At 45.0% G+C, this 12,383-nt stretch overlaps 1 protein-coding gene across 1 annotated transcript in view; it reads right to left on the bottom strand.

The window, feature by feature from the left end:
• Positions 1 to 1,511: 1,511 nt before the first annotated feature.
• LCA5 (lebercilin LCA5) overlaps positions 1,512 to 12,383 on the bottom strand; it is a 27,878-nt gene continuing 17,006 nt past the window's right edge. Inside the window, exons 6-8 of the mRNA XM_032774987.2 lie at positions 6,680 to 6,828; positions 4,633 to 4,771; positions 1,512 to 3,182 (exon numbers count right to left, since the gene is read on the bottom strand). Of these exons, the coding sequence (XP_032630878.1) occupies positions 2,371 to 3,182; positions 4,633 to 4,771; positions 6,680 to 6,828 (1,100 nt within the window). The 3' untranslated portion in view covers positions 1,512 to 2,370. The remainder of the gene's footprint in view (positions 3,183 to 4,632; positions 4,772 to 6,679; positions 6,829 to 12,383) is intronic.

Raw genomic sequence — 12,383 nt, forward strand, 5'->3', positions numbered from 1 at the left:
CAGGGCCGCGTCACAATCCCTTGAGGCTCTTACAAAACTAGCTAAATTTAGAGTAGCTCTACAGCCAGACTAGTCCCTGGCTGCCAAGAGGACAAGGGAAACAAAGGTGGCTTAAAGCCACCTTTGCCTCCCTCTCTCCTCAGCTATGCTGAGCACAAGTCTGACACAATTAGAGATCTTTTCTAGCCTGATATATCTGGGACCAAACAACTTCTTGCATCACAAGAAATTCTGTTAAGATGTGGAAAAAGATGCTAATCCTGAAATACTTGTTTTCTATGTAGGGTCTTTTGTGACTCACTATGGCATGAGTTCCTTTTACATTTTCTTTTCACCTATTACTTTGTTCTAGGTGACGGCTTGTCATTCTCTGCTTACTACACGTTCCTTTTCATAAAGATGAAATTACATGTGCCTTCCCCTAACATCACAAGGAAGCACTCTGAGTGCATCACAGACAGCAGATGTCAATAGTCAAAGGGAGGTACTCCACATCAAGACACTTCTAGCTGCCTTCAGATAAAACACCATATTCCACAACATTTTCCTAAGTCAGCTGGCTGACGTGGGAGTCCAGTGGTTGCTCCCGAATGCAGGCTCTCTCACATAATAGCACATTGCACCATTAGCCAACTCCTGTGCTTATATCTGGATGCATTTTACAATAAATAATAAAGCTCCCTGTGAACAGTACAGTGCTATGCTTTATGCATCAAACTACAGAGCCCATTACTAGAGTTGAAAAAAATTAAGAAACAACACAAAGCAAGTATACAAACTCACAGGATGACCCATTAGCAGTTCTAAACATTTATAATTTTCAAGAAATTATTTTTGTCCAATTATAATTTTTTTTTAACATGGAAACTAGATCAACAGCAGGGGTCTGGCCTGGAAGATAAAACAAGTATACACTGTACTAGCACATACAATAGAGGGCTAAATCACATTGTAAACCCAACCAGAATGATTTAATTAGGACGGAGAGAGGGAGAGGCAATGGGCTGAGAACTTCTATGGGTTTCTCCAGCATCAGTTCTCTAATAGGCAGTAGGCAAGATGTTTCTATGAAGGGAGAATGAGCACCAACTCCAAATTATAAGAATCTTCCATATTTAAGGCATTCCAGATCTCATTTATAGCACATTTGTACCAATATATCAGAGCACCTTCTCATATTCTGAAATCAGTCAACCGACAGCATGGATTTATAGAATTTAAGTTTTCTGCCATCTCACACAAATATTTGGGTAGCTTATGTTTAGCAATGCACATTGTTCTCATCTCAATTTAAAAAAAAAGTTTATATGACTTGGAGATAGTCAGATTTTGCAATATTTCTGAAAATTACTATAAAATATACTGATTAACTTCCTCCTAACTCATTATTTAAATTCCTAGAAGTTCATATGTTTTATTTTCAGTGGGGAGTCCAAACCCACCTCATTTAAGAGAAGTGTGACTATGGCATAGGTATTCCCAGAATAGTATTTAAATGTGCCATGCAAAACTAGCTTATAACAAAAAGGTCGATGGGGCCATAACTCATAGCCTTCCAAACTGTAGGCTGAATTATCCTTCCTCCCCTCATCATCTGTATTATTTTTAGTCCAACTGGGGAAAGCAAACAACCAACCAAACCCCAGTAGCTATATATAGGACCTGCATTAACTGCACTGAATCTGCTTTGAAGTGTTTGAACATCCCAGTGGAATAATGGCATTGAACAGCCTGGCAGGAGACAAGAGTGTGGAAAGTATCATGGGACCTTTATATAGCCACAGGCAGAGACTAGTGAGAAAAGTGATGCAGGTCATCTTTGGCTCTAGAAAAGCAGGTATAAGTGTTCCCCAACTACTTTCCCTCCCATTCAAATCCATGGAAGAGCATTAGTGGTGGCCTTTTGGAATATCACCAATGTGCCCTGGCAGTTGCACAGATTTGATGGTGGCAAATGCACATACAGAGAGTAGACTGGAATATGAGTAGGGTAGAAATAGTATCACCTCCTGAATGAAGAAGTGAGCAAATACCCAAACTCAGTTGCATTATATGGGAATCTGTCAGGAAATTCCCTGAAGATTACTGGCTGTAGTATGTAAAAAATAATCACTGCAACTCCTTATTTTCATGGACTGTATTAGGAAAGATACATTAAAAAAATATAACTGCACAAGGAGCCAGACTGGTTAGAGTAGGCCAGTCTATCTGAATATGCAGTGTATATTTCCTCTATACATATATTTATCTATTGAAATCATCCCTTCATAAAGCTTTAATATCTGAAACTTTTAAAATCTGTATAAAATAAATACTGTATTAAAATATTTGGATAGCATTTTCACACACAAGTTATATAAAAGGTGGTCATTACAGGATTACTTCTTCAATTTCATCTTCGAAAGAATCAACAGCCTTAACTGCTGTCCGGCTTGTTGTGTGCTGTAAACGGTGCCTATTTGGGTTAAAATTTCTTCCTTCACTGAAAAAAAAATCATCATCTTTAACTTTAACTTTATTGCTTTTGCCTGGAGGAAGAGCACTGCCGGAATCATAGTCAGTTTCCAAAGCACTTGAGTCACTGCTTTTAGGTGGAGCTATGGTGTTGGCACTAGTTCCAAAAAGTTGCTCCATTAAATTAGACTTTTTCTCTTTCTTAGTATTGAAATCTGTATTTTCTTTAGTATTTTCTTCTAAGACAATACTTTTTTGATTAAGCCAACTTGGCCTCCCCGATCCTTTCCCAAAGGAAGGTACGTAACTACCAAATGTCAAATCATTACTTGAATCTGTGGTTCGGACATTTTGCCGCTTCTGTCCTTCTGCTTTTATAACAACATCATGGCTGTCATATACTGGAAATCCATTAAATAATTTCTCTGTGGTCTCTAAGAACTGGTAGGTTTTCTCATTTTTCTCTAGGGAGTCAGATTTTGATGCTGTATCTGTGAGGTGTGCTTTCGAAGCAAGTTTCATACTAATAGTGCTTTGAGTTTCTCTGTCAATTTTACACATTTTAGCCAGCAGCAAATCTTTTTTTTGTCGGTCTTCTTCTAGTTTTTCAGTGTTGTATATCTCATTTTCAATTTTATATATTTCTGACTCAATTCCTGCCTCCTCTTCTTTAACCAATAAAAAGTTATTTTCTTTTTTCCGTCTGTCAAATTCTTCTTTTTCCCACTCTGCATGCAATTTTTTAAAAAGTTATTTGACATTTTCTAATATTTAAAAGGAATTTTTAAGTCATATCTAAAAACAGAGCTTTTATAATTCTTGCAACTAGCACTGGTTTATTTTTTTAAAGAAGTCATTTTTCATAAACATATTTACAATCAGATACAGGCTAAATCTTCTATCCTAACTTACAACAACATGCCAATTTTGTAGTACAGTTGCATTATTCATCTCTTTTAGTAGTTTCATATTCTACTGATTTTATCCTTGACCTGTGTTTGAACAGAGATGAATATAAACATCATTGATTTTAATAACTCTGATTGACAGTGTGCTTTATATTTCTCTGTTAACATCACTGACTTCAAGACAACTTTGGAATATACTTGTTTTCTGAAGTGCTACTGCAAAGCCAACTGGATAACAAAATACAAAATGAGTAATAAATTTTCAGTGGTTTGTTTTTAAGTTTTCCTACAGCAGGGAGCAATTTAAAATATTACCTATTCCTCACTTGCGTGTCTATGGGCCATAGTGTGTGTTGAAAACACCTCTGCACAAGCTTTCTGTGCACCACCAAGTGAACATAAATGATTACTTACAAAAACAGCACACATTACTTTTCACAGGTATAAATGGCTACTTGAGGTGTAAGGGGGTGAAAATCAGGTCCTTCCACATATGAACTGCATACACAATGGATTTAAGAGTTTGTGGCCAAGTGACTGTACACACAAAGTTGCATGCACACACAAAAAGGCAATTTTCTGAATATTTACCCATCCAAAAAATAATTGTCCTGTCTGAATATGAAGTTTTAAGGTAGGTTCAGATTGGAACAAGAACAACCTGATACACGTGTACAGAATAGATCCCCCAATCAGGAATCCTCTCTGAAGAGCTAGGACATGGACCTCGGTGGTGACGGCACTAACTTGTACTGTACTTTATACCGAGCTTATGGAAACAAACTGCAACAGTTAATATTTTTCATCTATATATGGCATAGCATCTCCACTATGAAAGAAGTAGGAAGCTGAATTTCAATGGGGAATGCTAGGGAAAAAAATCTTATTATTTTTACAAGTAAGGTGGACGAGAGTGCTAATATTAGGACTATTTTACCCCAAGACACCAGGGGGCAGATTCTCAGTCTGTGCAAATTGTCCACTGACTTTCTTCATGAATATTTTTTTCAGCTGTGGTTCTCCACAGTTGGTATCTGGCTTTGAAGCCTTGTCTTGGGGCAGCAATAGCAGGGCACAGGAAGGAGGTTACTTTGTATTCCTTAATATTTTCTGTTTTGACCTTGTTCATGTTAAATCATTTATCCTTTTTAGTAGTTTTCCTTTTCCAGAATCAATTTGTTGTTTCCAAGAGAAGTGTTATAGGCCTCATTTGATTGGTATTTTGTTTTGTCTAGATTTTCCAGCTTGGTAGTAGCCACAGTTTTCTTACCGTCACATAGTTTCTGGGCTTTCTCCTCTAAAGCCTGCAGTTCTTGGTCATGTTTCATTTTCTCCTCTCTCTCCCTGTTCCGTTCTTGACTTAGATGCTCTGCTTGTTCTTTCCATCCTTCCTTCTGAGTTTCCTGTTCCTGATGTAAATTGACAAAAGAAAGCGTGATAGAAAATTTCTGCAACAGCTTTTTTTGTTTATTGTTAAACACAAAATCTTCTGAATTGGAATGATATTAAGGACTTCAGTGAAGCCACTCCAGTTTACCTCAGCTGGGGAAATGGCCCTAAAACTCTTATCAGACCTAACATGGTCTTAAGTACTTGCAAATCCTCAACTTGATTTTGTATGGCATCTTTAATAGAACCTGCATCCGGAAATGCTTCACACTAGAATTTATTTGTTCTGTGTTTGTATAGCGCCTAGCACAATGAAGTCCTGGTCCATTGGCCGGGAATGGCAATCCCCAGCCACTGAGAGCTGTGGGGGCTGTGCCTAGATGGTCAATGCAAACAAAACGTCTCGCGGTCTGCCAGCAGATTATCCTGATGGGCTGCGTGCCGAAGGTTGCCAACCCCTGGCCAAGGCAGATCACCCAAATCTACTACATTTTAAAGTATCAGAGGGGTAGCCGTGTTAGTCTGGATCTGTAAAAGCAGCAAAGAGTCCTGTGGCACCTTATAGACTAACTGACATATTGGAGCATGAGCTTTCGTGGGTGAATGCCCACTTCGTCGGACGCATGTGGGTGAATACCCACTTCGTCGGATGCACATTTTAAAGGACTCTTGCACCAAAGATTATAAATAATAGAGAAGAAGATTTTAGAACTAAAGACCTAGGAATCAAACTGCCAACCCTGAAAAAGCTTCAGCTGTTATAGAAAACAGCAACACAGGCCTCCCAAGAGCACCACCCTATTGCTCCACCTGCTGAAATGATTCCCAGCTGTACAGAGAAACATATTCAAGATTTCAGTCCTGGTAATCAAAACTCCTCCTTGAAATTGATCCCAGCAACTTCAGGGAACCACTTCTCTCTCTGACATCATGACTTTCTAAATCATTACCTTCTTCTGAACTAACAAGAATGGTCAACCATAAGGATAAAAACCTGTGAATGAGGAAACAAGGCTTTCCAAATATGGAATTTCCTTCGGGCAGAGATCAGAATAACCAGGAATCTCAATGCCTCCTAAGCTAAAAGTTACACTTTTTTAAGCTTAGCTTTCCCACAGTTAGAAGGAATATATTACATAAGTAGGGAGGGAAACAAACAGGAGATCCTTGTGGATATTTCACTTTTAAGCAAAGTCCAACGTATTCCATGATTCTACAGCTATGGAATTTACAGCAGACCTGGTAGTCTCTACCTTTCTTAACGTACACCATCTGGCAGCTCCTCTGTGCATAAGTTACAATTCTCATACCCTTTAAACATTTGTACACTGAGTGCAAGTAGATCTAAGAAGTTGAACTAATATCACCTTACACTTCACTTGAATTTTGGTCTTATGGCTCAAAAGTATTAAAAATCAGTGAGATACTATTTTATAATGAAGATGTTAACAGCAAAAAACATTGGGATAAAGATAACAGAAATATATTTCATGCTTTACATAGAGGAGCACTATTACATAGGATTTGGACACTAGTGCAATGGGACGAAGCACTAAAATCCATGATTGTGGAAGAAGGCTGGAAGTTAAACGTAAATCATAATTAAGGCTCAGCAAAAATACTGAGAACAAGGGACTGCTCAAATATCTAGACTAGAAACAGAGAAGGAGAAAGAAACCAAAATGTCAAATCAGTAGAGATTACAGTGAAATGATAAAAGGTAATAAAAGAAGCAGAGCAAGTTAACTATAGTCAACAGGATTCAGAGGAAAGTGAAATGTAAACAGGGTTATGTAAAACCGTAATTTTGTCTATCTGAGAGCCTAATCATTTCCCTAAGATATGAGGATGTCTTTCCTAAAATATAAATTAGACCTTAGGAAATTTAGCTTCTTAAGTGGATTATTTGGAACTATACAATAACTCACCGTTCTGAGAAGTGTCTCCTCTTCTTTCTGATCTGTTACATAAACAGAAAAAAACTCTGATGGTGGAGGAAATTCTATCGGTGAGAAGTACCCACTAGTCTGTACTCCTTTTGTAGTCTGGATTCCTTTTTTAGTATTCTGGCTACTGGCTGTAATAAATATATACAAAAACAAAGCAAGTCAATTTTTTTTTTTTGTAATTCAAAATATTCATAAATAAAAAGAACCCCAACATTTTAAAAAAATTGTCATCTTTGCTTCTCATGAATTTATACCTAGAAGCTAACAGTATTCCTATAACTTAGAAGAATACAAAAAAGCACCCTGATCTAGTGAGGATCAGCAGGGTTTTTTTTGTTTGTTTGTTTTTGTCTTTATTGTGGCTGATCTCTAAGAAAAAAAGAAAAAGAAAGTTCTATACCCATTTTGATGAAATTTTGGAACAAAAACAATTACATGAAAGGACAAAAAATAAATCAACACAAAACAAAAAGTTACATGTTTCTGAAAGTATCTTAACGTCAAAGTACTTCATAATTAGGGCCAATGGGAACCTGTGGGAAAAGACGGTTACTCACCTTTGTAACTGTTGTTCTTCGAGATGTGTTGCTCATATCCATTCCAGTTAGGTGTGTGCGCGCCGTGTGCACGTTCGTCGGAAGATTTTTACCCTAGCAACACTCGGTGGGTCGGCAGGGCGCCCCCTGGAGTGGCGCCGCTATGGTGCCGGATATATAATATATACCTTCCCTGCCTGCCAGCCGCCCTTCAGTTTCTTCTTACCCGCCTGTGTCGTTCAGTTGGAACAGTGGAGCGCAGCTTAGCTGACCTGCTTCCCTAGTACTTGTAGTTCTTGTGTATTATCAGTTATCATCCTTTATTTGCAGTATACTATTGCGGTTTTTCTTTACTAGCATAGTTAGTTTATAATAGTTAGCAGGACCAGTTCCGGGGAGTACCCCCTTACCCCGCAACTAGTGACCGGAGCCATGCCCCCTTACCAGTTTGTTCTTCAGACTTGTGCTTGGACACCTCAGAGCCGTTGCTGACGAGGAGATGCCACACGACTCCTAGATTAGGGTGCGCTCGGGGACTGCCATTTCACAGCTAAGTGGTCCATTTGCAGCGGTTTAAGGTGAGAACAAAACGGAGGCGGACAGTTTCATTCCCCTCTGCCTTCTGCAATCCGAAGCGCAGGCTACTCGGGGACAGAAGCGCTCCTCGGGCACGGACCCCTCCGCACCGGCCATTACTGGCAGAATCCGACTCGGCCCTGGCTCCATCTCTCTGAGGTAATGCGGAAGCCGACGACTCTCCTGCCAGGTGCCTGACAGCTCCTCCGGCACGCGCAGTGGTCGAGCTCCCGGCTCCTGCTGCTCAGTGCAACTGCACCGTTAGCCAGTATGTGCTCATCAGATCGGTACTGGACAACAAACACCTGCAAGAGACGCTGAGGACAACCGGGCACTGTTGGATCTCCGGTCCCGCTGGGCCGTTGATTCCAGTGCCTGCCACTGCTCCCTGGCATTCGCTACGTGGTTATAGAGCCTCCTGTCCTGCTGCTATCGTCCAACTGCACCGCAGCCAGTGAGTCATTGTCTAAGTCGGATCTCACCCGGCATCCGGCACCTGTCGCAAGGCACCGAAAACGCCGGCACGAATCGATCCAGGTCCACAAAGGGCCGTCGAATCCAGTGCGGGTGGCCGCGCTCTCACCAGGCATGCGCCAGTAGGTTGAGCCTCCTGCTCCTAGCTGCTTCGTGCCAACCTGGGCAACAGCGCAGCCAGAGAGTCCTCATTAAGTTGGATTGCCGGCACAAGACCTGCCACGGACCTGAAACGCCGGCACCGTCGAATCCCCGGTCCGCGTAAGGGCCGTCGAATCAGTGCCTGGCTGCTCCCTCGGCACCGCGCCGTGGTTGAGCTCCTGTTCCTCGCTGCTTCTGTGCCAATGGCACCGCAGCCAGAGAGCTTCATCTAAGTTGGACTGCCGGCACCGCCACTGCCACGGCACCGCAACCGCCGGCACCAGCTGTTGGATCCCGGCCCGCAAGAGGCTCGTCGAATCCAGTGCCTGGCCGCATCCCCGGCACGCGCCGTGGTGACCGCCTGCTCCTCTTCTCCGTGCAAATGCACCTATGCGCCAGAGCCTCATGACTAAGTTGGATTGCCCGGCTCCGGAACTGCCGCAGCACCAACGGAACGTTCGGCACCGATATCGTAAGATTGCCAGGTATCAGGGCGCGTACCATCCAGTGCTGGCCTGCCTCATCGGCGCACAGCCGGGGTGGTCGATTCTCCCGCACCTCTTCTTCCCGTGCAACAGCACCGCAGACAGAGAGCCTGTCTAAGCCGGATCGCCCGGTTGTCACCGACACCTGCTCGAGGTCAGCTGGGGACTCATGCACTGGTCGATCCCGGTCCCACAGGAGCGTCCGAATCTGTGCCTGACAGCCTCCCCGTGTACACATGCTGGTCGAGCTTACTGTTCCCTCCACGCCGGAGACATTTCCAACGGCGAGGGATTCATTGCCCGACAGAGTTGTCTGCTGAACCCCCGCACCGTGTGTGGTAATATTAGCTCCTCTTTGCAAGCACCGATTGATAACGACCATTCCTCTGTCAGTTCGCCAGCAGAGTGGCACCGTTCATCGATCAGGTCTCGCAGACGCCCCAGCGTCCTATTGCGCTCCATCACCCAACGCACTCCTTACAATCCCGATGCGCTGTTCTCACCGGCACCGCGTCCACTCGCCGCACAGGTTCGGTGTCCCGTTCACCAACCTGATAATCTCGCACGTGTTTTCCCTTTGGGGTTTCCCTTTCCCCCCCAGCCCAAACCGCTAATGGGACAACTGTGCGCTCCGCGCAGCTCCGCATCCTTCCGAAGATCTCGTTCGACCCCGCGCCAACCGCTCTGGTCTCAGTCAGGAATCTCGTTCCGGTACCACTGCGCCTTCCGTACCGGATCCCAGTCGAGTTGGGCAATGGTCTGGCTAGAGTCAGACTCTGCCCATGTTTTTCAGCACTTCCATGGCCATCGGGCACGCATCAGTTGTCTTCCCACGCGGACAGCTCTATGCGTCAGGACGCGGATTCTTGTGCCTACACAGCATTGAGAGCCCATCAGGACTCCTATGGAAGCAAGCACTTTCAATGTGGACCTTCCAGGAGGAGTTCCCAGAGGTAGGGACCCGTAGTGCAATCCATCGCGGTTGCCCCACTAGAGGGCCCGACCTGTTTATTCGGACCATCAGCAATGCCGTTGCTTCTATGGAGGGTACAACTACTTGTCTGTCCATCCTCTCCTCCTCACTATCATTCAGTTGGTTAGAGAAAAGGAACGCATGGCCAAACAGGCACTGCAGCCCACGAAATCGAAGAGGAAGTAGAAGACCCCTACTCGGGCGCAAGGTGCATCTGCAAGGCCTTATAGCCCTTGGTGGAAATCAATTAAGCCTGGCTTAGGCCCCTATAATCATAACACCTGAATTACGGGATAAGTAGACTTCTCCATCAAGTTTCCGCCAAGAATATTGCCCTCTTGGAGAAGAGAAAAGTGCGCCAGAGTTCTCTCCAGAGCCTCGTACCATGAGGAGCATCCCTGGCTTCAGTTCAAAACTTCCGCCTGTCACGACTTACCAGTTTGTTGGAAAGCCTCTTTGCGGGAAATCAACCCCAGGCTGCAAAGCCTGAATGGCAACAGGCCTAATGTACTCTCCCTGGCTGCGTACGTCCGACGACCCACTGCAGGCCCTTCCGTAACCAGCACACGCCACACTCGTGCTTGCTAGCCACAGATAAACTTTCAAAGGTGCTCCGAGTGCTGCATACTGTTTACAAGCGGAATCCCACTCCTACTGCTCTTGCATGTCCCAGTAACCTTCAGTTCGCTGTTACCTACACTGGTGGAGATGAGTACCACCCCACTTTTTCAACCCTGTCCCTCTTCAGGGACGCCTCTCGGGCGCAATTCCTCTTACACGAGTCACAACCTGATGGATGAACGGGCACTTACTTCTCTTATTCCGTAATCCCCGACTTCTATGGAGGTCTCAGACCTACTCCTAGACCTACGAGGACTCAACCAGTTTATGATAAGGTGAAGTTCCACATGGTATCCCTGGAACCATTATCCTGTCCTTAGATCCTGGAGACTGGTATGCCACCTCGATATGAAAGATGCATACTTTTCACATTGCATCTCCCATCCGCACAGGAGATACCTCCACTTTCTAGCCAACCATCGTACTTCCAGTTTACGGTCCTGCTGTTTGGCCTTTCTACAGCCCGCAGGCATTAACCTAGTGGTTGGCCGTAGTGCCACCACTCCGCCGCCTTGGATGTGCATTTTCTGCATCTGGACGATTGTTTATCGAGGAACTCCACGAGCAAGTCCACTCAGCGTGTGGGCATCGTCAGGACCTATTCAATGTCTAGGCCTGATGATCACTATGGAACATCCACTCTGGTTCCCACGCAGAGGTTAGACTTCCTAGGGGCTATCCTGGACTCCGAGCTAGCCAGATCTGCTTACCACAGCCACGGTTTCAGGCGATGGCACCGATCATCCGAGTCCTGCAAACTTTCCCGACGACCTTGGCTTGCCTTGTCTGGGTCTCCCAGGTTCATGGCTGCCTGCTAGTTTGTAACAAAACACGCTACGCTCTACCTCTGTCTTCTCCAGGTTTGGCTCAAATTGGCATACCGCGGACAGGCGCCCAATGGTCAGATAGTCACCATTCCTCGAGCACTCTAGGCTCCCTACACTTTGGCTAACTCCCTCCCTGGTGTGGGTAAGGATGGCCGTAATCCGCCACAGCCCTCAACTGTCCCTGACGACGATAGTCATCTCTCGACTCAGGTGCTCCACTCAGTAACCGGGTTCCAGCACGCAGCTGCGAGGCACAGTGGCGTCTCAGTGTTACGCCAGACAAACGGCCATGTTCTACTAATAACACAAAGCCTGGGACGGGACTGTGTCTTACCTCTCTTTTGTCCAGGAGGACTACGATTCATATCGTGCTTGGGACTTTGCATAGCCACTGGAAAAAATCTGGTAGCATCTTTCGTTCCCTCCTCGGTGTCTTTTTGACTACAGCCAGGCACAGTCACATATGTTTTCGCTGATCCCTCGCTGTCATGAGTGCTCGCCTGCCTGCTGTCATGCATTCTGGTTGCCATCAGTGGGTTTTTCCACAAATGGAATAGGACTGTTGCTTTACCAGAGTAACGCGGGAATGACCGAGGTTCTGCTCTACGCAAGGTCTCTCTCGGGACGATCTCGGACGGCTGTCTCTAGTAGCCATGAAGCGGCAACGCTTTAATGCTTCCACCCGTTCCACGGCTCATTGAGTCCTGCTCAGACTTCGCAGGGGGAGAGGCGTGGCAGGGCCTAGCGGTGTCATCGCAAGGGTACACTTGGCAGCACTCCTCTACCTTCCTTCCAGGCTAAGGTGTGTATCTGTGTTCTCATGCTCTATGGGTTTTGGGGTTCCTGCCAGGGCTTTGCAGGCGCATAAACCTTAGGTACGCGCCGCAGCCAACTGGGACCAGTCATGGGTACTGGTCTATACAGATAATACAGATTGTCTCTTGCACGTCGCCCGTTACGCTGACCATGCTCGCTCGTTAACTGTCTTGGAAGACAGCTTTCTCTAAGTACGCCGTTACGGCGTCGGGCCGAGACAGTCTTCGAGCTCAC

Source organism: Chelonoidis abingdonii, chromosome 3 (assembly GCF_003597395.2).
Source record: "Chelonoidis abingdonii isolate Lonesome George chromosome 3, CheloAbing_2.0, whole genome shotgun sequence".
In the NCBI taxonomy this organism is placed as follows: Eukaryota; Metazoa; Chordata; order Testudines; family Testudinidae; genus Chelonoidis; species Chelonoidis abingdonii.